General features: G+C 41.4%; 1 protein-coding gene across 4 annotated transcripts in view; it reads right to left on the bottom strand.

The window, feature by feature from the left end:
• Positions 1-205: 205 nt before the first annotated feature.
• Positions 206-27,940, bottom strand: part of RABGAP1 (RAB GTPase activating protein 1) — a 63,219-nt gene continuing 35,484 nt past the window's right edge. For all 4 annotated transcript variants that reach the window (XM_069032041.1, XM_069032042.1, XM_069032040.1 and 1 more), the window contains 13 exons: positions 17,275-17,388; positions 16,469-16,543; positions 14,165-14,290; positions 13,562-13,705; positions 11,950-11,991; positions 11,499-11,627; positions 8,719-8,811; positions 7,634-7,744; positions 4,837-4,941; positions 4,279-4,362; positions 3,399-3,470; positions 2,717-2,914; positions 206-1,917 (listed from right to left, as the gene is read on the bottom strand). In XM_069032041.1, coding sequence (XP_068888142.1) covers positions 1,795-1,917; positions 2,717-2,914; positions 3,399-3,470; positions 4,279-4,362; positions 4,837-4,941; positions 7,634-7,744; positions 8,719-8,811; positions 11,499-11,627; positions 11,950-11,991; positions 13,562-13,705; positions 14,165-14,290; positions 16,469-16,543; positions 17,275-17,388 — 1,416 coding nt within the window. In that variant the 3' untranslated portion in view covers positions 206-1,794. The remainder of the gene's footprint in view (positions 1,918-2,716; positions 2,915-3,398; positions 3,471-4,278; positions 4,363-4,836; positions 4,942-7,633; positions 7,745-8,718; positions 8,812-11,498; positions 11,628-11,949; positions 11,992-13,561; positions 13,706-14,164; positions 14,291-16,468; positions 16,544-17,274; positions 17,389-27,940) is intronic.

Raw genomic sequence — 27,940 nt, 5'->3', positions numbered from 1 at the left:
AATCCTAGATTTTATTATATAAAACCAGTGTTGGCAGCACTCAGAACATGCAGTCTTTTTTAGCAAAGCCCTTTGCAGCATGACTATGGTTTCAGTCTTGGAGAAGCCTACAGATGCTACTGCTTCTACTTTAAGACAAGAATTAGCTTTATATTGCAAAATATTTAATAATTTCCTGTTCAAATGAAATGAAACAACAAAATAGTTATACAATTTTACTAGTTTATATTTCAATTCATAAAGTATACACACTGCAACTATGCTACCACAATGTCCACGCATCTAATATTGATGGAGTTACAGTATTTTTTTTTTTTTTGGTATTAAACAATAGAGATAATGTATGCAGTTAAGGAAAAAAGCTTGGACATAGCATGTTCTATCCGGTAGTTACAGAGTACATTAGCTAGCATTAGTACAGTAAACAAGAAAAAGGTAGAAATACAAAATAAACCAAATATCTTTATATACAAACCAGTGCCTCTTATTGTTACCAGCTTATACTCACACTGCACACAAAATTTATCCACTGATGCAATAGATACTTCAGCATAACACAAACCATTATAAATTAAAAAAATTACAAGGTGCAAAACTCCATTCTACAGCTTTCTGGTGAGAACTCAATACAATCCAAGGAATGAGAACTCCAAGCACTTTTAGCACCTATTAGTGCAACTGCATCGAGCGTGAAAAATGACCTACACCACCTCAGAACGCTACCAGGGAAGCGAGTTGGACAGCTAGAGATGCTCGCAGCTACACTCGCGCTGTGATTTTTGCCTCATATACATCTCAGTTTATTGTTTCTTTGTCCCATTCATACCTATGTGCAAAACTAAAACCTGGGAGCTCTGTCTGAGCTCCGCAGAAGGCCTGCTACAGCCGGGTAAAAACAAACAAACAAAAACAAAACAGAAACCTGACAAAACCCAGACAGACTCCATTGAATGTCAGACCATCCACATAATTCGTACTTATCAGCAGTCCTGGTGCTGAATTGGGATTCGAATGCTGTTGATATGTGGATCAAACAATACGACACAAGTGAAACAGAAATTTGCCAACGATTCCGATTATTCTTGTCTAGCACTTTGACAAGTCTCCCAGCCTCCGGTGGCGAATTTGTTTGGCAGCCCATGCCAAAAAAGCCCAGAGTTGCATAGAATTGATTAGTAACAGAAAGAAATGCCAAACACAGAGAGATGGATGCTGCATCTACTAGAACAAAGTGGGGTTGCTCGACAGGAATGCTGAAATCATCCCCATTCATAAAGCAAAACATGTCACCTCCTACTCTCCATTTCCTACCTCTGGGGACTGCTTTCTGGCACTGATGTAGTTCTTGATAAAGTTGTATTTTTTTGTTGCATTTTTTCTTTTTCTTTTTTTTTTTTACTTTGTTAGTGACACTTTTCCTTTCAAATAAAATATTAAAAAAGGTTATAACTGTAAAAAAAGCTATCATATGTAAACTTAACAATTAGGGTTTGGTAAGTTCTCGTACCTAGTCTGTGAAAAGCCTCCAGCCAGACGCAGAATGGAGTGTTTCTCTGAAGAGCTTCAATCTAGCTACATCACCTGTTAAATATCAGTAGTATGAACATCCCATGTCTAGCAATAAAACCTCTCTTGTGTTTCCATCCTCTTTATCACTGACCTATTGAAATCCTGACATGCTGTGTTTCTATTATATTTACATTCTGGTCCTCTCACATCACAGAATTAAACATCTGGCCAAGGAAGGCAACAAAAGGTGTTGTGTTAAGAAGGTGTGTTTGACAGAACTGCTTTTCAACAAGTCTCTTTTCCTTGGACTCCAGTCACTGTTTTTATAGAGCTTATTGTTCTGTTGAACCACGTTTTCTTTGCAGCTTGTACTTCATTCAGGGCCAGACCCAAATGGTGCTCCAAATCCTGCAAACAGAAGAGTAATTTCATTAATTTGTTATGTATTCACAACACAAGGTTGTAGGAGTTAAACCCAGAAGGCTTCAGAACATCTACAAACTCTTGGCCACTTTGGAAGTTAAACAAATCTTACATAAATTAAAAGCAGTACAACAAGCTGACAAAGAAAAAAAAAAAAGCTTTGAAAAGCAAAATAAGACTTGTGTCACTGCCCTTAGTGAAACATTCCACTTTCTTCAGTATATCCAAACTCTTTCATTCTCTCCCATCTGAGGAAGAGCTATTCCCACAGGAAGTGGACTTTCTACAAACTAATTTTTACCCTTCTGTGAACAAGCAGCACTGACATATCAGTTTTAGGCTAAAAGCACAGTGTTGTCATATTTTACAGAAATACCTCAAGTACCTGGAGTGCTTTGCAATCATGTTTTAAGAAACATGTCTAACATTTGTCAATGTTACTCCTTCATTTAGTACTGATTGTGAGATAAAGACATGCATGATTCAGTACTCTTGGGCTCCTTCCAAGCAGTTGCAGGAGATCAGGCAGCCAGCACTGCACTGCAGACAGGCAGATGTCTGGAAGCTGTAGTGGCTGCTAAATACAGTTCATGCAATTTCAATTATATCGTCTGCATACAGCAAGTTTCAGACGCAGTGTTTGGTTAAATAACCCATGCAGGAAATAGCAGGTTATAGTTTCAACCAACAGGATCTGTTCCAATCCCTCTACAACTCACACACACATTTTTCTAGGAATGCAGACACGCTGCACAGACTACAAAACAAACCTCCAGAGCATTACCTGTATTTTACATTCCGCCTCCACAAGCTGCAGCTTGGTCTGGGCCAGCTCAAGCTCCATTTCCCTCAGCTGGTTTTTCAGTGTTTCCTTCTCCTCATCCGTGTCCTCGTCTGAACCATCCTTAGCAGTGCTGGCAACCTTCACACGGCCTTCCTTATTGAAGAACTCACGGCAGTGCTCGCAGTCATCCACCTTTTGCTAAAGTAAACACCTGGCTGTGAGCGAAGTGCTGGGGATATGATCAAAGCCTGTTCCTGCCTCTGCTCTGGAAGAGCAGCCCAACACCAGAGGAACCACTAATGGGAACCTTTGGGGAGGCACAGCCAAGCAGGAACTCCTGCCATCCCCAGACTCACGGCTTTGGAAACACCACTGTGTTGTTTTGCTACAATAATGGGCTCTATCCCTCCCCCCTGTTACTTTAAGACAGTCAGAGAATCTCTTCCAGAAAAAAAAGACCCCTCAAAGAAACCCCAGCATCGAGATTAGCATGTAACCATTATAGCATGAGAGGGCCCACAGTTACTCACCTTTTCTCCCAGATCTCCCCCTTATAATCTTCTCTTTTATCTACAGGGACTCTCAGCCACCATTTTAGTAAGGAAATAAATTGTGTGTTTGCTTCTATGATTTTGCTAAGAGATTGAAACATTGTAGACTGTGGATCTATCTGTTCTCTTACCCGTATTTTCTCAATTTCAGCTTTATTTGCTGTTTGTTGCTTTTCCAGTCGCTCACTCAGCTGGGAACAAATCTGACAAGCAAAATTATGTTACCAGACCATTCATAAATGTAAATTCCCTCCCAAATGAATGCTAAAGCACAAATAAATGCTGTTGCAATATTAACATGGATAGTCTAAGGACTCTTAGAAAGCTAGAAAAATTGGGATGCTGCATTAAGCTGTCTCATTGTACATTTTCCCATTCTCTACATATTCTTCTATCCCCACAGGAAAAGGTGCAGTTCCAACATCAGTTATTAGCAGTTTAGCCTTGCTAAAGGAGCCAGTAAAGGTTAGGAATAGCATGGCCCTTTTGTTGCCTTTGGGAGAAAAGAACAGGCAAGACAGAGTAGTAAAAAAACCCTAATTCATTCCCTGAGACCTGTTATGGGCCTACTAAAGAGAGACATGAATTTGCTCCCTTGATACCTTGTGATCAGGAGCTTGAATGCCAAAGCAAAGCCTTGAAAGGAAAAAGGCATCCTTTTTTTTTTATTTCTTAGGTGCATTTGATTGACAAAGGGAAGGTAGGAGAGAACCTTTTTTGGCATGAGGTGAACCTTTGATGTCCAAGAGCCCATTTGAACAAGGTTTGGCTGTGACTGAGGCTGTGGTGACTCCTGATCTACAAATACCCAAATCAGGGGCAAACAGGACTGACCACTTCAGGATCTTGGCCAAAGAAAATGCAAAACCAGCCACCGGCTTCCCGTTTAGAACAGCTAAGTTGTGTCCTCAAATGCATGGCACAGATGACATTGATTTCCAGAAATCTCTTAAAATACCTGAAAGTCTTGTACTTTGATAGCAAACCACATCATCATGGAGTTGTACTTACCTGCTTGTAGTCACCAATAATAGAGCTGTTCTTTTTGATCTCTGACTCTGCCTTATCTAGTTCCCTGCGACACATTTCCTTCAGCTGCAGGAAAAAAAAAAGAAAAGAAAGGGTTTATTTAGTTATAGTCTGAAAAATACCCAGGTGGTATTTCCTCCTTCTCCTTAACCTCACTTCTTGGCTTGACCCTGGGACCCAGAGTCCAGCTCAGCTCCATGCAGGCAGAGAAAAGCGGGGCTTTGCTGGCCATCACTGACAGAACAGTGGGCTAACCAAGGGAAGGAAGGATTCAAAAAGTGCTGACAGCTGAAGTCCTGCACTGCCTCTCTGTGCAGCATCTCCGGCACAGGCTGAGACTTTGTGATTTCAAGTTAAAAATTCCCCACCCTATGAAGCACCTGGCAGGAAAGTGCCGAATTCTGCTTTGCTGACGTCCTTTACACCACAGAAGAGAGACAAACATGACTTAGAACATTAAGCCCTTCCCACACTTGTCACTTTTTATTTTTATCATTTCTGTACTGTACAGAACAGTGAGAATGACAGAAGTGCCCCAACCTGAGCGGATTCTTCCTCCAGGCGCCTCTTTTCTTCTTCTGCATCAATCAGCTTCTGTTTGGTCATAAGCAGCTCCTTATTGAGGGCATCTGCCTTCTCCTCTGCCTGAAACACAGAGTGCAGGCTGAGCAGAGGCTTCCCTGCTGTGCCTCCACCAGGATGGAGCCAAGAGTGCAGCTATTCCAGTCTTACAAGGTTTGGTTCATTGTTATTAAAAAAATACCACTTTATTCTGAAAATCATTTCTCTAAAACTTCCCATCTGCAATAGCAAAGCAGCAACACATCAAAATTAATCACATGTACGACTACACTCCAGCCCTCCAAAATGCCTCCTTGAATTCAGTGATTAATTTTAGCAAAACTGGAGCAGGGATTGCTCCAAAGAAATCCAATAGCAGAAGTAAGTTTCATTTTCTCATACAGTCTGGAAGGTGACCAATGCATTCTGAAGACAACCAAAGGCACAGAACAGCTCAAAGTGTGCAAGATCACTAAAAGACAATAACCAGCTCAGACCTAAGTTTAATTTGCAAACATTCACCCTTGCAATGAAAACAGAACTAATGCAAAATGCCTCTAGAATGTTTAAAAAGCCCCCAGAACTCTATGATACTTCCCAGTGGATGTGATACCATCCCAGAAAATACATGAAAAAACTGAGCTGCCAAAGCAAACATAAGAATCAGGCCACTCTCTCCTTCATCCTTAAAGGAAAGAAATGTCCCACCAGAAGCCAACAATCCCTTTTTACTGCAGTTTTTCAAGTATAAAAATATATTGTTGAAAAATTTCAAGCTCTTTATAAACCACTAAAAACTCTGCCAAGTTAAGACATCTTTTCCTGTCCCATACACACAACACAGCACTTCCCAATAGGTGTATGGATTCTTCATAAAAATAGATCAATAACTCAACTGATATATAAAATCTTCAGAAACTACCTGTACCAATTCCCTTCAAAGGAAGAAAATCAAAAAGTGAATTTTAGTCCCTTAAAGTCCTGCTGATCCTTTCAAACAGATGGCAAAGGCAAACAGAACATCTTTTCATTATAGATGGGGTTTAAGCTGTTTTAAAGTTAAAGAATGCTGGGATGTAGGAGTCCAACAACAGTAGAAAAATGAAGCCTATTTTCTGGTCTAGTGAAAGGATATTAAGGAAATTCTTGTATTTCCAAATGCTTTGTTTTGATCTTTTAGGTTGCAGATTTCAGACATGCCATGTAGATATTAGAAAAGGTGTGTTAAACAGTGTCCTTTGGTACTTTCCTTTCAAGACCTCAGGCTGGCAGAATGAAACTTACCATTTCAGGATCCAATCAGAAGAATTTATCATGTCCTAAAGTAGGATCAAACCTACCTATCTCCTCCAGGGGATAACCCAAATGCTGCCAACATCATTTACCATCCTCGAATACAAGACTATTATATATCAAATGAAGCATTTCAATTTTGCTTAATTTTGTTCCTCTCCCAGCTCTCCATTTAAAAAAACAATGTAAAAGTATCACCGTGTCTCATACAGGCTCAAGCAGTCACAAACAACAGTTAAAAACTGATAGAAAAAGCTTCTTCAGGACAATTTTTGCTGGAGTGCACCCCCTGAGTGCCACTGCTGGGCTATCACCAGTGTGAAGCTTCTGGAAGCTTCACTAATGAAGGGAAAAAGCCCAGGTAAGAGGAGGTGAACATACCAATGTGTGGTGAAAACCTGCTTCTGGAACATACTACTATGATTCACATTTTAACACCTAAGAACAGGAGAGGTAATAAACCCAAAAGTCATAAACCAAACCTCATTAAGAGCAACATTCACCCACTGGCATCAACATTTACTATGAATAGTTTTCCAACAGCAAGTTTCCAGGAGACCGTGGGAAACCTTAAATTGTCTGAGGCAGATCCAGTGAAACATTTTAAAGCCTGTCAGCTCCTGCACTGTACAACTTTCAGAAGTCATTTTCCTTTGAGATTTCAGAAATGCACTTATCTTGGTACAGAACAAGAATGGCAAAACATGAGCACTTGAACTCTTCCCCTCATCTCCCCAAGCAGACAGACTAAATGTGTTCTAGCCTCCCCTGTGCTAGAAATGCCAGTACCTTTCTGTCTCTACATGTCCTGGAAAAAAAGAAAAAGCATATCCTAGTAAGATCTCCCACAACTGAATATGTAAAGAAGGGAGTGGGACAGCAAGCTGAAAAAAAATTCCTGTAACACAAAGCAAACCTGAAGTTTCCTCCTGAGAGCTCTACTGATCTGGAAACATCCCAGGATGAGTTCACACGGGCACATTCCAACAAGCCAAATGGAAACCACAGCAACATTTTCAGAGTTGCCTGAGGTACCTGAGAACCTGATCCATGCAGAGCCAGACAGACTCAGACTTTCAAGTTGATCAGGCACTTTGCAAAGCCTGTCTGCTATGAAATTGTATTCATAAAAATCCCAGGAAAACACAGTCCAGCATCCATGTCATGATCTCTGTGATGGTTCAAAGACTTGACACAGCTCCTGCTAGACTTCCTTAGAGAAAAGAAAGCAACTACTCAAGTACAGGCTCTCCTTTCCCTGCAGTTACTCTGAATGCTTTTCAGAGTAATGAGTATATCAGTCAGCACTCCTGTTTCCCATGGACCTCTGCCACAGGCCTATACCTGTCCATGTGCAATAAGGATGTGGAGGAAGGAATCCTGTCCCACACAAAAGAAGTACTCCATGTATCTCCTCTCCAGTGAGAGGAGGAACAAGGAATTATCCCTTGTCTGCCCTACACAGCATGAGGACATGTCTTACATTGTCCAAGTCCTTCCTCAGTGCAATCTTGCTGGTGACCAGCTCGTGGGCGAGGTCGTCGTTCTCCTGCTCCAGTCTCATGTTGGCTTCCTGCAGGCGCCGGTTCTCGCGCTGCGGGGACACAAAGTGGCCGTCAGGGAAAGGCTGCCCAGGGATTGCCTCTGACACACAGAGCTTCCTGTGCTCACACACAAATGCCCACCTTGCATCTCCAGTATGCAAAGACAATTCTACCTGCATGAAATTCCCTGGAACAGAACTAGCCAGCCATAGTGTAAAGGTAAAATAAATACAGGATTAGCCTTGAGAAGACACCAAGTATGAATAACTCTGCTCAGCCATTAGTTGTTGAGCTACAGAAATGTTTTTGAAGCCTGCAATAGCTTTCATTCTGCCATTGATACCTTGCCAGGAGTTTCCTACAAGTACTGCTTTTCTAGGCTCAAAATTGAATTTGCATGCTGCAAACAGGTAAGAGAGGAGAATTCTGGGAAAAATACTCTATTTTCTCCTTCCTGTTACAACTCCTAGCACATAGATGGATACTAAAGAAAGTTTACATAAACCTGATTAAAATACATGAATTTGTTGTATATATGTCTCTCTGTGTGTGTTATTGTGATATGTATATGCATACATAACTTTATATGTGTAATTTATCCCTGTATTACATTTCTTTGATAAATAAACTATATACAAAACTATATGCTTAGGGCAATATACATAATTTGAAATTAGGAAGAGGAGTAAAGGTGGGATTATAATCATGGAAGGCAGAGTTAGAATCAGTCAGGCATTTCCTTTCTGTTCATGGCTTGTGGTGCAATCAGCACGTTAAACAGGCTCTACTGAAACAGTTCTGGAAGCCCAAATAAAAATTCATCCTATTCATTTTCTTGCACAGCTGGGCTCACAACAACCCCATCCTGATTAACGTTGCCAATACAGAGGCATTCCCTTCACGTTCATTGAGCTGATACCCCTGTTGCATCCAAATTGGTCAGAAAACAAAACCAGCTCAAAAAAAAGAGTTCAAGTAGCAACTTCCTGTTTGTTAAATCAGACTGGAGAAGGTAAAGCATTACCTCAAATCTTTCTATAGGGTCCTCCTGTTGAGCTTGCTGCTCTCTCATGGTATGATACTCTTTTTCATATTTCTTCAGCTTCTTCTGGCTAATCTAAATTAAAGCAGCCCATTAGTTCCTGCCCAGAACATCGACAGAAGAACACAACACACACAGGATTATGGAACAAGCTTCAGGCAACTCCTGCCTGCTACAAAGCACAGCTCATGGCTTCAGCAAGTTCTGAGTGTCAAACCCTCTGGGATGGTCAAAAACTCAGTTCCACTCAATGTAATGACAGCAGCCTTTTCCTTTTATCCTTTTGTGGAATACAGGGAAGGTTTCAAAAAGCACCCAGAGCATCCTGCCCGAGCTCCCCCTTGGTGCTGCACAGCTCCCTGGTGCTCCACACACTGCAGAGCTTCAGCAGAACAGAACCCTGTGAGACGTGGTTCATTTTTGGACTGGCCTGATGCTGAGCCTTCTACAGCTGCTTTTTCAGCTGTAACATTTATCATCACACAGAAGTATTTGGTTTACTTTACATGAGACTGTAAACGTTGAAAGGGCAAGTGCAGGCTCAGCTGACATTTCTGCCAGTGTCACTCAAGCCCAGCAGAAAACAGCCCCATCCCTGAGCTGCCAAGGTGTCTGGGCAAGCAGCAGCACCTCAGAGGCACAAGTGCTCTGCCCTTGGCTCTGACACACACAGCACCAGCAATGCCACTCTCACAGGCCCCCAGGTTCCCCTTCTGTAAGAAGGGACAGAAAGGTGATGTTGAATTCAGTATTTTGTGCCCAGTGTTCAAGTCCTGCAGGGACAGGGAACGCAAGGGAAGCTGTAATAGATCCTGACCAGCATTTTCCTGGTGTCACCTGTGTCACAGGTCCCAATGGTTTAGCAACACAGACCATGCTAAGATCACTGTGAGCATTTCACATGCAAGACATTATGCATCTAAATGAAATCTCTAGCATTAAAAGTTGCACCTAAAATTTATTATTATCTCAGTAAACCAAATAAATGTAAAAGCTGTAGCTAAGACTTCCTCTTTAAAAACCCTTTTCTGAGAAACAGGTTGAATTTTACGTGCATAAATGACAGGCAGAATGGAAAACATGTTTGGTTTCCCTGAAGTCTGGTTTTATCACTAACAGCCTTCCTTGGAAGGAGCTGCAGAAAGCGGTGGCCAAGCTCCCTCTAGTGAGAGCTGATCAGAAACACCTCCCTGCTCTCGGGGGAACATTTCTTTGGAGATGCCAACCATTTACCTGGAGTCAGTCCAACCACACCACAACTGCAGGAGTTATTCTTGCACCCCAGACACCCACTCAGAGAATTAACCCTTCACTGACAATGGAGTCAGTAACTTGAGGAGATTATTTCACTGCTCTGCCCCTGCTCAAACACTGCCCAAATTTTGGGGTTTCACACTCCAAACCTCCTGCTACGTAAAGTTAGATCTTGACAAGTGAGGCATCCACCATGCCAGAGGAAAGGAAGGCAGGCACACCACTGCATTTTTATCTTCCATTTTTCAAGTGCATTAAGCCAATTTTGCCTTTTTTAGGTGATCTTGAGCAGATTTGCCATTGTCACAAATTCTGGGCATGGGAGGCCTGGGGAAGTCAGCAGGGATTCTGGGTTTGCAGAAATGAGCACTGATGTCCCACCACCTTTTTTCAGGGGCACAGGAGGCAGCAGCAGCTCAGCTAACATCTGTTTCTGAGAGAGGTTGTGAACTCCCCATCCCTGGAAAGCCAGGCTGGATGGCGCTTGGAGCAACCTGGGATAGCGGAAGGTATCCCTGTCCTTCCACCCTGGCAGGGGGTGAAACAAGATGGGCTTTAAGGTCCCTTCCAACACAAACCATTCTGTGATTCTATGACTTGATGGGAACACTGAGGAGTGACTTTAACAATCTGGTGTTGTCTCCAGCTGATGACTTCCTGACCTCCTTTCCAGCAGAATGCTGTTCTAATCACAATGCCTTACCCAGGCTACTTCTCCCTTCCTATAAATTATTTATTTTGACATCAGACCCTTTTCTGCTCAAAGAAACACTTCCAAATACAGAGCTGGAGATTTCTACTGACAGTGAAGGACTTATATTTTAGGTCAAGGGAAGTAATTATGTGCAGCACTCCCATCCAAGGAGGTGATACAGAAGTGTTCTGTGCCGAGCCCAGCAGCGCTTCCTCCACAACCTCCCCTTTAATGCCCCCAAAACATCCAGCACTCCAGGAAGCCAGGGGCAGCCTTGCCATGTCCACTCAGAGACTGCTTGTGTTACTCCACACAGCACTGGGAACACAGGGAATTTTGGCAGAGTGGGAAGAGGAATAAGTTGTTATTTGGAAACATAAAAGGCAAATGCACTCAATTAGGATGATGTGAACCAGATGCATGTGGAACATTTAATCTGTGGCTAAGGCTAAATGATTAGAGAGATAAAACAGCTTTATTCTTGATAATTCTGTAATTTCTACACTAGTTTCACACAAGATATGCTTGAACTCTGTGCAGAATACTGGTATCCACACTGCTACTACACCTGGATCACAAAATGTCTGGAATGTTAACACACCAGGGAAGTTGTGTACTTCCACACTGACACTACAAAGGATTCCTCAAAGGAATTTAAGGACACTTTGAAAAACGTCAGTGTATTTGACTCAGAATTAATCTCCATGATCATAGCCAATTAACCTGCACTTGCCCTTGGACAAGGGGTTGCCGGCTGCAGCTGGAGCCAGGAGCTGCTCCCAGGCTGAGCCTGCTGCAGCCCCTCCCAGCTCACCTTCATGTTGCAGGCCAGCTCCATCAGCTTCTTGGCGTTCTCCTCAGAGCGGTACCGCTTGGGCAGCTGCACACGGAAGAACTTTAAAGCCCCTTCAAAGTCAGTCAGCAACAAATCATCCTTGGTAGTCTGGAGACAAGGAAAGAAACACCAGAAAAAGCCAATTTGGTACAGTTATTGAAATCCCAGAGACAATAAAGCAACAACAGCTTTGGAAAGCTCCAGTAACATCACTGCTTCTTTACCTTCTGCAAATAGTGTTTCTATTTCTGCAACCTTCTATTCCACCCCCCAAAAAAAGCACTGTGCTGCACAGGATATGCCACATTACAGCACAGGTACCACAGGCAGTTAGCATCTCAAAAAAACCAACGTACTTTTGTAACAGGCACGTTAATTTTCACACGGTGCATGAAGATGCTTAAACCACAGTGTAACGTTGTATACTCACTTTTAACAATCCCAGTGCAACATTGAAGATAACACTTATTCCCTGGAAAGAAAATATAATGACAAAATAAATTAATTTCTCAGTATTTACAAGCTGGGATAAGAACTTGTTTGGTGGGTTTTGTTGTTTGTTTAGTTTCTGTGAAAAAAATAACCAGGATACACATGTAACCAGGTGCTATATAAATCAAAAGCACAAAGAAAGACTTTGCAAACAACTGGCAAAATACCTTTACTGGAGAGTCATTGTAGAGAGCAAAACAATCAACACCAGTTTTACTGCCTCCTTAGCAGTCTGAAACTCTGAAATTATGCTGTGCACTTTATTTTATTTTATTTCTTAATGAGTAGTTGGTCAGCTCAAGATAATTTAATTTTCATACAGCAACTTCTAAAAACACTGATTCAAATGCAGTAATATATACAAACCATTATATTAAATTCTGGTCTTCACAAACTGGGATAATTCATGTAATGAAGAGAAAGTGACTCACTTTAGGACAAGAGTCCCACAACATCTATTTTGCCTCTACTCCTTAGAAGTGTTCTATTTATATTGTCCAATTAAATACAAACAGTTCTGTAGTCAGGAGTAGCTCACACCTTCTTCAGGGGTCCCACTCATAATCATGACACATTGCTCATCTTATTTCAAGATCCTGCCTTTCTTCTCCCCACCAACTTATTCTTCCACTATTACTTTAAAATGATGAAAAACCCCTTAAAACTTCCCTGTGAGCACATTTACTATTTATGAATTGAAAATGTGTTTCTAAACAAACAGAACTGATTTTCTCCATGCCATCTGCTGCCTTCTATTCCACTGGCACACAGACAAAGCAAGCAGCAGACACAGGGAAAGGGCAAAAACATTGACCAGGAGGTTTGTGAATGCTGAAACCCTTCAGTCAAGGAAAGGCAGGAAATTGGCCACTTCATAGGAACAAGTGCAGATCCAAGAAGAATGGATGCATAAAGTTACCCAGCAAATCATTAAATAACTCAATGATGCTTCAGTACAAAATGGGATTTGTTCACTGATGGCAATAAGTGCTGACTGTAATTACACTGCTTACCCACATAGCACCACATACAGTGTTCTAAACATGATTACAGACAACGTCTCAACATAAAGAATTTTGCTCTCTAAATATAAGCTGTGAAATATAGAGAGACCTCAACTTTTCCAGGACAAGGAGCTCCAAGCTTGTTGATTACCAGCATGAGAGTTACCTGGGCCATTTTATACACCATGGCCTCCATGCAATAATATTATAGGGAAAAAAAAAGTTATCATTGTGTATAATGTGACTTAAGAACAGAGGAACCCACATATTTGTCAACCAGCTCTCATCCCACTTTATGGAGTCTTCTCACACAGATTCACGAGTGCCATAGGAAATAGGAGATTACAATCTTTTCTATAGCTATTGATTCCTAATTTGTTTCTTTAAAATGCTGAGAATCTTTTTCATTGCAGAAATGTAACACTTCTACATAAAAATATCACACGTCTTGCTCTGAGAGAACAGATAGTAACAAGGACATGAACCAAGATAGTGACAAACTGTCAAAAGCTGGGAGCTGTGTGAGTCTCCAGTTAGAACACATACCTCACATAGGAGTAAGTCAATAATATGGAAGACCATGTAGAGAGGGAATTTTGCAGTGAACAGGGTCAGGAACCACTGGGAAGCATACATGTGTGCTTCAAGGCTGATGTCCAGAAAGTGGTTATACAGATCAGGAATGTATTCCTAAGAGTAAAACACACAGAAGCACTGAGAGTCAATTTGGGCTATTTTGGAACTGTAGCTGAACCCCCAAATTACAGAAGGAAGCTGGGTAGAGTGACCGTCGGTGCACGCCCTGCATCCACCAGGCCTGACAGGAACGGGCCTGGGGGCCTCCTAAGGATGCCAAAGGCTTGTCCTGGGGTGGATGCCCAGCAGGACCTGGAGTTTGCCTCAGTAGGACCTGGCAGTGGCTGTGCTGACACCGGAGCCACAGCAGAGCCACTGCAGCTCTCAGGCACATCTGCCTTCCCAGGCCCTGCCAGCAGCACCACGCTGCTCCCCAGATCTCTGCTAGAACCCCTGGGATGGTGCTCGCTCTCCACCCTTACTCACAGGTTACAAACACCATTCCCCCACGAGAAACAGCCAGAGCTGAACTGCAGGCTCGGGTCCGTTCACCCTCCTCGTGTGAGCCCCCACCTGCATGAGGCGCTCCAGCTGATAGAACTTGCAGTGCAAATCTTCAAAGTTTTGTTTGAAAAGTTCCCTGAGTCCATAATCAAACATGATTTTGACCAGAACACTGAAAGCTTGCTCCTCAGGCATCTGTGAGACAGGAAAGCGGATTCAGCACCGAGCATTAAAACTTTTCACATCAGCTCAATCTGCCTGTACCTCCCTTCTCCCTCTGACTGAAAGGCTGAATTGCCACTACTTTTTAATCCAGTTTAAATGTAAACAAGAGTACTAACACACAAAATGAGGTTTAGTGTTGCAAATGGCATTTCAGTGGAATAAGCCACCTCTCAATCATTCAACTAAAAATGCATCTTCCAGACATCAAGACCAAAGCAGTTTCTCCAATGTCTTTATTCCAAAACTCATCAGAATCTGAATCTTACAGATTTTGGCCAGCCTAACCCTTTGTCACCTATGCAAATAAGGCAGAAGAAGTATTACTAGAGGATGTTAAACAGGATCTTTCCCTTATTCTTAACAATATATTTACCTTTTTCAATGACATTATTACATTTTTATTTATTACATGACATGAGTAAGAGAGACCAGTAACTGCTAACAGAAGTTCCACATCTCACAACTCAGCACTGGTTTGGGAAATTTCAGTGTCCCTTTCCTGCCAAAAACTGAAGAAACACTCAAAGCTCATCAGCGTTTTGACATTTTCCCCTGCCTTTAAAATTCAGTTTTTATATTTCTGTTGAAAAGTCTGACTTTAGGTCAATTGCTGGTTCCTATAAAGGACAGAACATCCATCTCAAGTATTCTATTATTAATCTGCAGATGGAGTTTATTAAAACAGAAAACTTTGCTGAAACATTCCAAACTGGTAGTGAAGGACTTGCAGAAACTTAATTTCCTTTTCTGCAAGATTTGTTTTTATTATTTATTTTCCCTAGCAGCCACACTCCAAAGCCTAACTTCAAAGAGAATCAAATAAAAAGAAACTTATTTGAAATTTAGCTTTTTTAAAATGCATACATTATTCCCAGAAGCCACAAGTATTGCTAAAGAGAGAACTCTGGAATAACACATGGCTCAGTCTTGAGAGTGAATCTCTCCAAGGCAAGGGACACATGACAATGAAAGGCTAAAAGAAAGCACATCTGTTTGAGTAAAAGCATTCGGTTTTGTAGCAGGAAGTGTTGCCCTTCTCCATCTGATTCAGTGAGGAAATAAAGAATTAATTGCTCATCTAGGAAATACTTCAGATTACAGTTACAAAGAACTAAAAGGTTGTTATCATTAATCACTTGGCTTTTGTTTCACAAGAATGGAGTTTACAATCTCTTCTGTATACTCCCCTGACTTTACAACAGTATGGAAAATCCTCCCCTGAAGGCCAGACTTCCTTTTCCACCAAAGACTGCAGAGAACTCTTCATGCTCAGCCCTCTATGGCAGCAACATCGCTGAAAGCAGCTGGGGAAAAGAAACCTCAAAGAACTACTGGGTTCACGAACTCTGCAGTTCCAACTACCCTTGCAACAGAAACACTGACAAAAAGCAGACGTTACTTTAAAACGGAACAGTCTGTAAATATATAAATACAGATTTCTAATGCTCTTGTATTTCCCAAGCATCAGTGAATCTAAGACTTTTGCTCCTGACAACCGTAAATCTCTCTCTAGCTTCTGAACACACCAGCAATTAAAGGATATTACACCGATGAGATCACTTCTATCAACAGCAATTAAGTTTAAAAAAGCATAATACAGTTTCTTTTAAAAATATGAAGGTATTATTGTATCCTTCCCTAACCTCTCAAACCAAGAAGCACAAGGACCTACAAGACAACAGCCCACAGGCAGCACAGTCTGCACTGAGACCTAATGAACTGACATCCCTACAATATCCTAAATACTCTTCTGTGTACACAGGACATGGCAAACACCATCTGTATTCCTGACTGATTCCAATAGAAACATCTTTAAAAAAGCTTAAATCTGACCTTGAAACCCTGTAACAAAAACCTTTACAATGTTGTCTTATACACAAATTCCATGCCTACTACTGATCCTGAGTACAAGCCTGAATGGAAGGGGTCCTAGAACAGGAACACAGGGGCATGAACGCTGAGTCCTTACAAACACCACAGTTAAGTTTTAAACAGTGTACTCTTCCCTGTCTAAAATCACTTTATTACTGACCAACATGTAAGTGGTTGTGTGCCCTGTGGCCCTATTAGCTCAGAAGTCTGCTCTAGACATGTGCAGCAATACTTACTCTTAAATCTAAAACAACTGAGGGTAAACCCACCACTTACATGTAACAGCAGCACAGCAGCAAGAAAGGACTGGCCTTGGCAGTAGCCAATCTCTTCATCATACACAGAGTAGGCCTAGAAGAAGAATCAAGACTTTACTTGTACCGATCTCCAGCTACAAACACAAATGAAACAGAACACTGCATTGAACACAGCTCCATACAATTGTCATGGATGGAGTGCAGCCACTGCCATTCAAACAAAGGGAAAACCTGTATGAGAACCAAACTGGGACATACAGAGGCATACAGTGGCTGGTTACAGTGATGCACCAAGGTTGCTGCAGCCTATTAAACCACTTATCTGAGTGCTTTTATCTCTAAACAGGTGCCACAGGGACATTAGGAAGAGGGAGAAATACTAGGAGTTCAAAAGAAAGTGCTGGAAGCTTAAACCATTCCAGCTGAGACACCTGAATACACAGAGCTGCCCATTTTTGCTAATTTCTTCCTTTTAATAATCAGCTTCAGTGCATGCCTATGGCTTTATAACCTTGATGGAGGTACACAGTCATCTCCAGTTACATAATCTGTCCCGCTTCATCCAGGCTGACAGGTCAGGAATGATGTGAAGTCTTTGCACCAAACACTTCAGTGCAGAGGAATCCAGAAGGGCTTTAGGTCTCCTGTGTGAATAACCAGAACCAGCCCAAAAGCTACGATGGAGACCAGTCTGAGCCTGGTGCCAGAGGCTGTCTCTGTGACAGATAATGGTAACACATCCCCCTTCTTCTCAGCCAACAGTCACACTGACGATGATGTTGCATACAAGTTACCAAAACCAGCCCAGAAGAATTTAAAGAATACCTTGCATATTTTATACAGGGAGTCCTGGCCATCTCCCCCAGTATCTTTGAAATAATCATGAGCAGGGAACGTTCGATTGATGTCTCGGGTGATGGCACTGTCTTGTGGAGACTCCTATTAGAAAAAGAAAATAATATGCAAATTAAAACACATCAAAAGAATATAAACTACAACATGGTAGGACTGAGACTTGGGAGATTAGCACTGGGTTCTCTGCACTGTTCTAAACTTAACAAAACCCATGTACCCCAGCAGAGCTGGCAGCTGCAAACCACAGGTGGGATAGATTTGGGTACCTCAGCACATCTGGGCAGGTCAGGGAGTGGCAGAAGGAGCACACACAAGCACACACATTCCAGGCCAGGGCAGGGCAGATGCAGCCATCTCCCAGAGACTCCTGAATGCCAGCACTGCCCGGGCACATTCCTGTTATCCCACAACTGCAGCAGTCACAGTCAGCCATAAGCAACAGCTGTCCAAAATGCTGTCCCTGAGGTTCAGCTTGAGGAACCACTCCTCACCCCCTCCTCAGAACTCAACTAGAGAAAGTAGATGAGTATGAGCCCTAGAGAGTGTCCTACAGGAAAACATGAGGGAATGCAAGGACTGGTCCCGCATGAGCTGGGATTTCGGCATGAGGAAGGTGGAACTTTGTTCTCTACATCACTCTGACACCATCAGTTTCAGATGCCTTGGACATTTGGAAAGCGGAACAGTAAGAAAAAGGGGTTTAATCTATCCAAATAATCCATGTTTCTGTTAGGCAAATTGAAAAAGGTTAGAAGTAAAAGATAAAAAAAGTACATGATGTAATCAGTGTAAAGAACATTCAATACAGCTTGTAGCTCTTTTTCTTCACAAAATGATTTTGCAAACAACAACAAAATGACCACAGCATGCTTCATTTTCTCTTCTGATTTTACTCCAAGGTTAATGCTCCTCTCTGGGGCTTAACACAGACATTTCATTAGGAAAGCATTATGCTGCTATCAGAATCAAGACCAGATTGTTTTGGAAATTATAACAAAAGTACTGTTCAGCATTCCAAATGATAATAATTAACATGCTAAAGAGGTCTGTCTCATTATAAGGAAATCAGAAACAAACAAAATCCAATGCTCAGTAAATTTCATATAAATATACACCTTTTAAGTCAAAGACAATTATGTGAATGGCTGGCTGTCAACTTTGGCTGGTTTAGCAAGCAGGGAAAGACAAAGCTCAGAAACAATTCTGAGAACTTTAAACATGTGAATACAGACTTAATGATAACTTTTAGTTTCTTTCAAGTTCGCAAGACTGAATTCCAGTGAAGTACCCCCAAGAGCACAGGTCCTGGCCACGGCCAGCAGCATCTGTGGTACCACACAAGTGGGTTTCCTGAGAGTCACCTGTGTTCTGCTGCAATGGCAAAATAATCTCAAATCCACTTGCCTTTTAATCCACTTATTTAACAGCAGAGACCAAAGCATCTGCTTGGAAACTCTTAAGAGAGGATTCTCAAACAAATCACTCATTATGGCTAAAAAGAACTAATTAGTGGCCTCCCTGGCTTTGCGTGACTTGGTCAGCACTTGACTCCAGTGTCTCAGTACAATTCCTCAAGCAATCTAATGTGAGTTCCTGCAGCTGAAACACAGCTTGGGGAGAGAAAAATCAACGGAAATGATAAGGTTTAAAAAATGTTTTTCAAACCATGGCTTTGAAATCTCCCCATTAGTACAAACTGCTGCAATCCAAGCATTGTGTAACCTTTTCTTTACTCCTATTTTTATACCTTGCTGTGAGAATTGGCTCAATGGGCAATTTCTCATGCTTTCAGGGTACTGGGAACTGAAGGAAACCCTTCTGAACCCACACCCTTCACAAACTGGGATTGAAAAATAGAAAGCTAAGAATGACAGGAAGAAAAAGAAAGTAATAAAGAAAACAGAGTGGAAACCAGCCATGAGAACTGAGGCAAGTGTAGTGAAGATTAAAATTCTCATAACAGTTTACTGCTCTGAAGGAAAGCAGGAAAATGCAGATGCTCAGACTCGCAATATGCCCTTCCTCCCCCTCTTTCATGCACTTCAAAATATTAGGCAAGTTATATTGAAGCCTTCCTCTCCAGTTGATTTAAACAGAAACTACATGAGTAATTATGGAAACCAGGAGGCAGTCCAGCTGGGAAAAGCCCATTTATTCTGTCAGGCTGCATATAAAAGCATATTGGCTCCCACCTCCTAAACCTGACACATTTAAAAGACATTTTCCATGTATTTTCATGATCTTCCAGGGAGCATCCTGGGATCTGCAAACCATGTCATGCAGTTACAGCCTTGATCAACATATTCAGACTGAGACTGTTACTTTAGAAGCTTTTTCTGTAGCTTAAGGCGCAATTAAAGGTATGGAAGAGCTGGAGTTCCCTCTTGCTGGGGCTGATCTACTTGCAGTTTTCAGCAGCTCAGGTTTATTCCTCCTAATCCCCTACATAAACCCAAAAGGATGAAGAAGAAGCAGCAGCAAAGAATTGCTAAAGGACACGATTTGTGATGAAAAAAAATGAAATAAGAAACCTCCAGAGAACAGAGGAAGCTGCCTGCTGGAAACGGCTCATCACCCAAAGATCAGCTTCTGTCGAATCGGGCTCCTGGAGAAAATCCCCTGGGGGTATAACACAAACCCTGACCTGGACACAGGCTGGCTTCAGAACCACCACAAAAATGGAGAAATGGTGAGGGGACCAAACTTTGGGTTCCTCCTGCCCCAACCCCCAGAATGATTTCAAATTGGAATTTTCCTCACTTGGGTGAGTTATCTGACACACCCACCACCAACCCAAACTGTGCCTGACTCTCACTCTTGCCACAATGGAACCATTTCCACATTCCAATTATTCCTTAGGAAGGTCCCACTGACTGCAAGAATTCTGCCACACGGTCAGAGATTACTGTGGGAAGGGTCTGGAGTCTCAATTCATCAGTGGAATTTTCCTTGCTTTGCCCAGGGTGGGATCAGCACGTGGTGTGTTGCTGCAAGGCATGGACAAGCCACCCTGGAGTGCACCAGGGACAGATTCCAGCAGATCCAACAAGCAGAGAGAGCCAAAATTCTCTGCAGCTTTCATGGGCAGCAGCAAGGGTAATATTACACGATGGGGATAAGTTATTTTGAGCAGATCTGTACGTTTTAAGTACATTCAAAAACATTAAACGGTCTTTCGACAGCTATTTTGAGAGTTAGCAGGATCCTGTGCCACCAGGTCTATTTTGCAGGCTGATGGCATTCCCATAATTACTTTTATTAAGCAATATTTACATTCATTTTTAGACAGAGTACACTTCCTGCATTTGTCTTTGCCCAAACCACTGGAGAAGGTTTTGGTAAGAGGAATTACACCTGTTACTGAGACCTTATGGAAGTGACACAAAGCACGTTTTCAGAGAAATGTTAACTTCCCACAAGGAATGCTGCCTGCAGAATGTGTTACCTGGAGTCAGCACTTACCAAGGACACTCACAGATAAAGAGTATTTGTGTAAAAAACCTGAATAATTTAGACAAATTTGGACTGGTTAGACACTGCAATTGGATACAATAGTGCATTGATACAGCATAGTTTCAGGCCAAATATGGCAATATAGTGCAATTCTAAAAATAAAAGTGAATCCCTTGTGATATCCAGCCCTTTCGTCCGTTCGTTTCCTTTTAGGGCTCAAGTTTCCCACAGGAAAATTAAAGCGAGGAGTTTGCCTACAGTGCCCTGCAGCATGTATGGGTAAAGCATAAACACAAACCACGCTGGAAGGCTCTCCTGCTCCTGCACTTACTACAAGACTATTTAGAGCAATCAAGACAAGGGAAAAAGCCCCACCCAGTGCCAGGGAACACACCTTCAGCAGCACAGTTACATAAGAGTCATCCGAGACAAGCCGTGAAAACATGTGACGTATCATTTATTTCTTAAATGTATTTATGATCCATTCAGACCTTTCAAATAAAGTGTACAAGTGCATTTCAGAATAAAAAACTACACTCTTCACACAGCTCTGTAAAACACTACATTTCATCAAGAAACTTGAAGCAAAAACTTCCTATTAAACCACCCATGCATCCTTTGGCTACAATAATATCACTGATCAACAAGTACTGCTAGTCAATTCCGAGTTTCCCTTGAAAGAGAAGGAGCATCCTAAAATATGCCATCCCTTCCAGAGACCTCTCTTTAAAGAGAGATTATTAAATAAATTAGCTAGGCTTTTAGGCAAAACAGTAAGGCTACTTAGTACTGTTGATGCATGATCCATATATTTGGAGAACAGGCAATCCCAGGCTATGTGAAATGCGTCAACAGCCCTTGAAATTTTAGTAGTATCAAGATTACATCAATCCAGAACAAATGGCAGACAAAAATGTAACCAGTGGAACAATCACTGAAAAATGTGCAGTTTCTCATAGGATGGGAAGTGCTGATAACAGATTCAGAAAAGTGTTTATAAAATCCGCTAAGAACCACACTGACGTTCTTAAAATTACATATTGTACAAAGCCCTAAACTCTGTGGCTGTACAACCACTGCGGTGTTAAACTGCTTGTCTGGGGATACATACACACACATATGTAAAATACACAGATATACTTATTTGAAAGCAATCAATTTAACATGGCAGTGACCGTACAGCTGCACAGCACACAAATATATATATGTATGTACATCTACAGCAAAAAGGAAACAAGCCAAGAGATGTATGACACAGCTGGGGCACACACCATCTCAAAAGTGAGTAATACATTTCTTGGAGTTTTAATAGCTCATAGCAAAATTACCTCTTGGAAATAATTATGCAAAGATTTAGAATCAGATATTTACATGCTTCCAATTTATCTAGTTCCATTTAATAATTAAAAATATGCAAGTATTATTTTAAATAAGTAACATTTGTCATTTTTGGCTCAACTGTAGTTTTTCTTATTATTAGTTGTAGTTGAAAAATCAGCTACAGAAATGTCTATTAAAACGATGGGGTGGAAGAACCCCTCTCCCCCGTATTTTAACAACAGTTCTGAGTTGGCACAACACAGGTAACTCTGGAGCCCCAACATCAACTCTTCCTCAGCTGCCTTGTGCATGAGAACACCCTTTTCTTGTTTGAGCCAGAGCAGACCCAGCAGAGCCAAGGACCATTGAGGAGCCCACCCTGACAGTCCCCACTGTGTCAGAACTAAACCAGAATTAGAGAGTCTTGAGGATCAGACTGCCTCTCTTAATTCACCTGTTTGCTTTTCTAATCTGCTTTGGTGGAGGTTTCTTTGCAGTTCTTCCTAGCAGGGGTTCGACACTCACAGCTCCTTCTCATCTTTCAATACAAAACAATTTCCAGCATTAAAAGGTGCACGAAGTTCTTACAGACACACACATACACATTCTCACCTGTGATTTTATCTACTCTTGGCCTTTTCACTGACATTCAGGAAAAAACTACCAGTTGGAACACTACTTGTGTAAGGAGCTGGATTGTCTCCCAAATAAAACTCCTTATAATGACCTCTGACAATGTCAGGTCTCCACAGAACACACCAGAATAACCCCACTGGTGGCTTCTGCCGTATCAGGTACTGTGAAAGGTGTAAGGAGACAGGTGGGACACAAGGAAAAATGAGCATCACAGAGCCATGGAGTGGTTTGGGTTGGAATAGACCTTAAAGATCATCCAGTTCCAACCCCTGCCATGGGCAGGGACACCTTCCACTATCCCAGGTTGCTCCAAGTCCCGTCCAATCCGGCCTTGGACACTGCCAGGGACGGGGCAGCCACAGCTTCTCTGGGCAACAGAGAGGTTTTAAAGTTAAGATCACTCCACTGTATTTCATTCAGCAAAGCAACCTAAAAGCACATGCACGCACAGCCTCCCATGCTCGTGGTTTAATTGTAAACAGCATGTGAAAAAAACAATTTAAAAAGGTACGAATACAATTTTGAAATCCCTGAAGAAAAGACATACCCACGAGTATTAAGAACAGTAAAAAAGCTCATCATTAGCAACTGCAAACGTGTTTCCATCCTGTTGCATTCATTAGAGGAATACAAAATTGAATCTAGTGTTTACATGCTAGAATTACAATAGAAACTAGATTTCAAAGGTTACATATGGAGAGAAATGTATTAGCATAGGAATTTGCAAAAGACTGTGCTGTACAGCATTTCTAAAGACATGAGTCTGTCAAGACAATACAATGACTGTAAATCCTTCCAGACAGTTCAAAAGCATGACTGGAGGTAATGCTGCTTTCTGTTCTCTGAGAGGATTAACTGCATCAGTATTTTTAGTAGATTTTAATGACAATTTAACCTCAAGAAACACCTAACCCCTCAAAAACCGAGGTGATCAGAAACATACAGGTACCTTACAGCCCTCAGGTTTTGTTTCTTTGTACACTAAACATCAATTCATTCGACAGCATCTACAGAAAACATTTTAAAAAATGTTTTATGAAATACTTTTAATACTCAGTAATGCTAATATTTAAAAATACTTCACAGTGTGGTACTAATGTAACTTCATAAAACGAGCAACTTGAGTTTGCTAAAGCTCAAAGCCTTACATTATATTAAAATAGTCCAAAGATTCCACACACACACACAGAATCACTAGCACTATAAATATACCTAAGCCACTTTAGTGCAAAGTCTGGTTTTGCTTCCCCTGACAAATCCCTCTATATTCCTGCCAGCATATTAAAATGTCATCCTTTACTAATCTAATTATTGATTTTCAAGGATTCACTTACAGTTGAAATCCCAGAAGAACTTTTTTCAATTTACCATAAAAGTAATGACTTGGTTTATTAAGCATTTGATTGCTCGATTCACGTGGTCTCTGTAACACTGAGATTGACTCGCATATGCACAGCAAGATCTGAGTTCATCTTCATGAGGAGCCACTCGAATTTATTTCACCTTTTAATGAAAGGATCTCCAGTAATGACCATCAGAAAGAAGCCAAAGCTTTGAATTACAAAATTACTATCCTCATCTTACAAATTCATAAATAGAAGTCAGAACAGAAAGTTTGGACTCCCTGCTCTGTTCCAACCCCCTGTGCTGCACCTCAGGCCTCACGCACAGGCAGGTGGAGCATTCCCCGATCGCTCCCTTCTGAACATGGGCGTCTCTCTAAACCCCTACTCTAATCATTATCTAATGCAATGTGCATCCATTCAGCATTTCTAAAAACTTCTCAGCAAATAAAGCTACTGGTTACCAACCCACAAACAGGTCTGTCCCACAGGGACCTGGTGCCTCCTGGGCTCTCCTGGAGCAGAGCCTGCACATCCTGTGATCAGCTCACGGATTGCAACATTCCCCCAAAACAGCTTCAGGACAAAACAAAGATGACTTTAACAAGTTCTGTTTCTCAGCTGAAACAACCACAAAATCACCAGCCTGAGGATCAGTTCTGACTGCACAGATTGCTGAAGGACATCTGAGGCTGTAAAGAAACAACCTGGACCAGGACACAGGAACATCACTTCTGTTAACATTTTCATTAACTGCTAAAGCTCAAGAGATGCAAATGGGATATGGGTGAGACCCACAAACACCTCCATTTGCAGCCACACTGAATGCCTGCAGAGCAGACAAGGACTGTGGCTTGTTTCCCACACTGCAATAGGAATAAGAACTGACAGATAACAGAACTCAATATTGCGTGGAGAACCACCAGCAAAGCTGCCTATATAAACAAACATTTCACCTGTCTAGAAAACAATGTCACAGGAAAAAAACCTGAAAAGCTGACCAAACAAAGTATATCCCATCAGATTAAAACCCTGTGGCTGGAACACCTCAGACAGATAACCATGACACAGACTGACATTACCTGAACTCAAATGAGGGGCTGATCGTCACCCCAGGTCTGCAGGGAATCCCTTTGGGGTGGGTGTGGGAGACCCCAGGCTCAGAGGAGCTGCCTCCAGGGAGCAGTAAAGCAAAAGCAAGAAGGGTAAACTCCACATTTTAAAAAAGTGTGTATTGTAAAGAAAATGACCCCCACTAAATACTCCATTGTTTTGACCGACCTCCAGCGGGTTTCCTCTCTTTGTTTCCATCGGCCGCAACTTTCAGTTTCTTTCTCTAAATACAACTGCACCTGGTCCTATGCTTACTAAATTTTAATTATGGAGACCTATCCCCTTCCAAAAATGTAACTTTAGTATTAAATGCCTTTGCTTATGTGCAGAAACATCTTTCAAAGCACTACCTCTGCAATGCACACGCAATAATGGAAATAACAACTGTAAATGAGACATAGCCCTAGAAGCCAGGAGAACACACTTCTTTGTAGTGGAAATAGGACATTCTCCCATCATCCCAGAAGAAGGGCTGTTTGCTTTGATGGTCTGTAAAACCTGACCAGCTACAGCCTCCCAAGGTCTGGCCTGACCACAGCCCCATACACACAACAGCATTCTCTGTATAAGGAATATTAAAGATAACACTTAGATAAACTTGGATTAAAATCCAAGTTTATCTTGAAAGACACCATGGGAAGGATGGGTCGTATTCTGCGAAGTCGTGGAAGGGAAGAAGAAACAGTTCTAAACCAAACAATAAAATATGGGCCAAATCAGGCAAATGTTTCAGCAGGTGCTTCAAGAACTCAAAACCAAACGTGCTAAAACAACAAAAAAAAGCCAAGCCCTCCAAAACCTCCACTTCCTCTTACTAAATTAAAATTATCTAAAACAGATGAATCAGAAAAATTTTAGAAGGGTCTTTTGTTTGTATAGTCTGAAGGCAGATTCCTGTGCTGACATACTGGTTCCTAAGAAATACTTTTTGAAGCACCAATCTGAATTAGAAGTTCTGTCAACTTCAAACCCTGATGTGAAGTAAGACCAGACTGAAATATTTCAGACTTCCTGACTCATGGAGTTACTGCCTTGATCATCACAGCACTTGGGAGCACCATGATAAATAGCAAAAATTCTGCATACTGAATTTGCACACTGAATGTTTCCATCTCGTATCACATCCAGGCCTTGGAAATCTTTTGTTTCAGAACAGACAAACTGAAATTTAGGATTCTCACACATAAAGCCTTTACATGAGCGGGAGGGAACAATGCCATTGGGAATTCTGTGTCTCTTGCAATTCTCTGTGCCTCGGTACTTTGTACCCCTTTCTTCCTGTCAAAGATTTGTGACAAATATCCAAAACTGCCCCTTGGCACTCTGACACTGAGCCATGTCAGAATTCCAAGTAGTAGAAACATTTCTGAGCTATAAGAAGCTTAAAAACAAGTACAAACTCCCCAACAACAAATAAAGACTGTAGAAACTGGTAACATTTAATTAAAAAAAAATTTGACAGTAGATAATAGCAAAACTTTTGTTTCACACAAAAGATTTCTGTTGAGTTTAAAAACACTGTCCCTTGATTGAGATCATAAAAAAATAATATTTCACAGATATTTTCCCAGTCTATTTGGAAAATGATGACATAATCGCAACCTAAACTTCCAGTAATCTTAAAAAAAACCAAAACCAAACACTTCTACATGAAGCAAATTACCACCTTCTGAGAGGTTTTGAGTATAGAAATCCTTCCCATGGCACTAAAAAAAGCCTCCGAATTGCATCCTGCAAATTGAACCTTCCAGCAGCTTAATTTGAAAGTGAGGCAGATAACTCTAATAAAAAATAAATTTATAGTCTGAGATGAAATGTCAAAATTAGTTCATTTAATCATATCACAACCCCATTTTTATGAAGATGCAATTTGATTTCTGTCCTCTCCTCAGCGTGGCATTTATCTGTGCAATGCTCTCACCACTGATTTCCAAAGCACCCAGACACAGACAGCACCAGGAGAGGATTCATTTCATATGTGCAAGGATGAAAATGATCCAACTGGAAAGTTTGCTGCCTGACCATTCCTAGCAGGAACTGTGATGGGAAGGACTCCTGTGCCTGTGCTGGTTGCATGACAAAAGATGATAAATGCACTGCTGAGAAACAAAGTAGTGTTTGTCAAAATTATTTCTCACTGTTGGCACAGTGAACAGAATTCGCTCCCTGCAATTTCACTGCAGACAACAGACTGAAATGTTATAAATATTTAAAACATCTAAACACATACTACACATACTACGTCAACATTAAATTAACTTAGAGGGAGAAAACACAATTTGAATTTTTTAAATGTCAATAAATTAACACAAACAAAAAGAGAAATATTTGGCATTAAAACTAAGCTACTGAGGCAACACTAAAAGCGTCTGTAGAGTGGATGAAATGTGAATGCATCATTTGGCTGCAAATCCTCTCCATCCTCATCTCTTGGAGACTTCCAGATTCTGATTTTCACCTCTTACAGAACACGTCTGAACTGAGGAAGACTTGGAGATGAGTAAGGCAACTGAAAGCAGCCTGGCTGCCAGGAATGTTAGAACTGAACCTTCGCTGCAAAGCAGCAACAGCTGCAAGAATGCATCTGCATCTGGATCAGCCACCACGCTCCAAGTGCAATTCCAGGCTCAGGGCTGAAGTAGCAACTGCTTCAGCTCCAGTCAAATCTCTATGCCATGATTTAGACCCCTTACCAGTTTCAAAAACTTTCCAAATTCTCAAAAACTAGCACACAATGCTCCTATTTAAACTATTTAGCCATAAAAAACACC

The sequence above is a fragment of the Aphelocoma coerulescens genome, chromosome 17 (genome assembly GCF_041296385.1).
Source record: "Aphelocoma coerulescens isolate FSJ_1873_10779 chromosome 17, UR_Acoe_1.0, whole genome shotgun sequence".
In the NCBI taxonomy this organism is placed as follows: domain Eukaryota; kingdom Metazoa; phylum Chordata; class Aves; order Passeriformes; family Corvidae; genus Aphelocoma; species Aphelocoma coerulescens.
The sequence above is the reverse complement of the archived record's forward strand: the minus strand, read 5'-3'. Positions and strand labels throughout refer to the sequence as shown.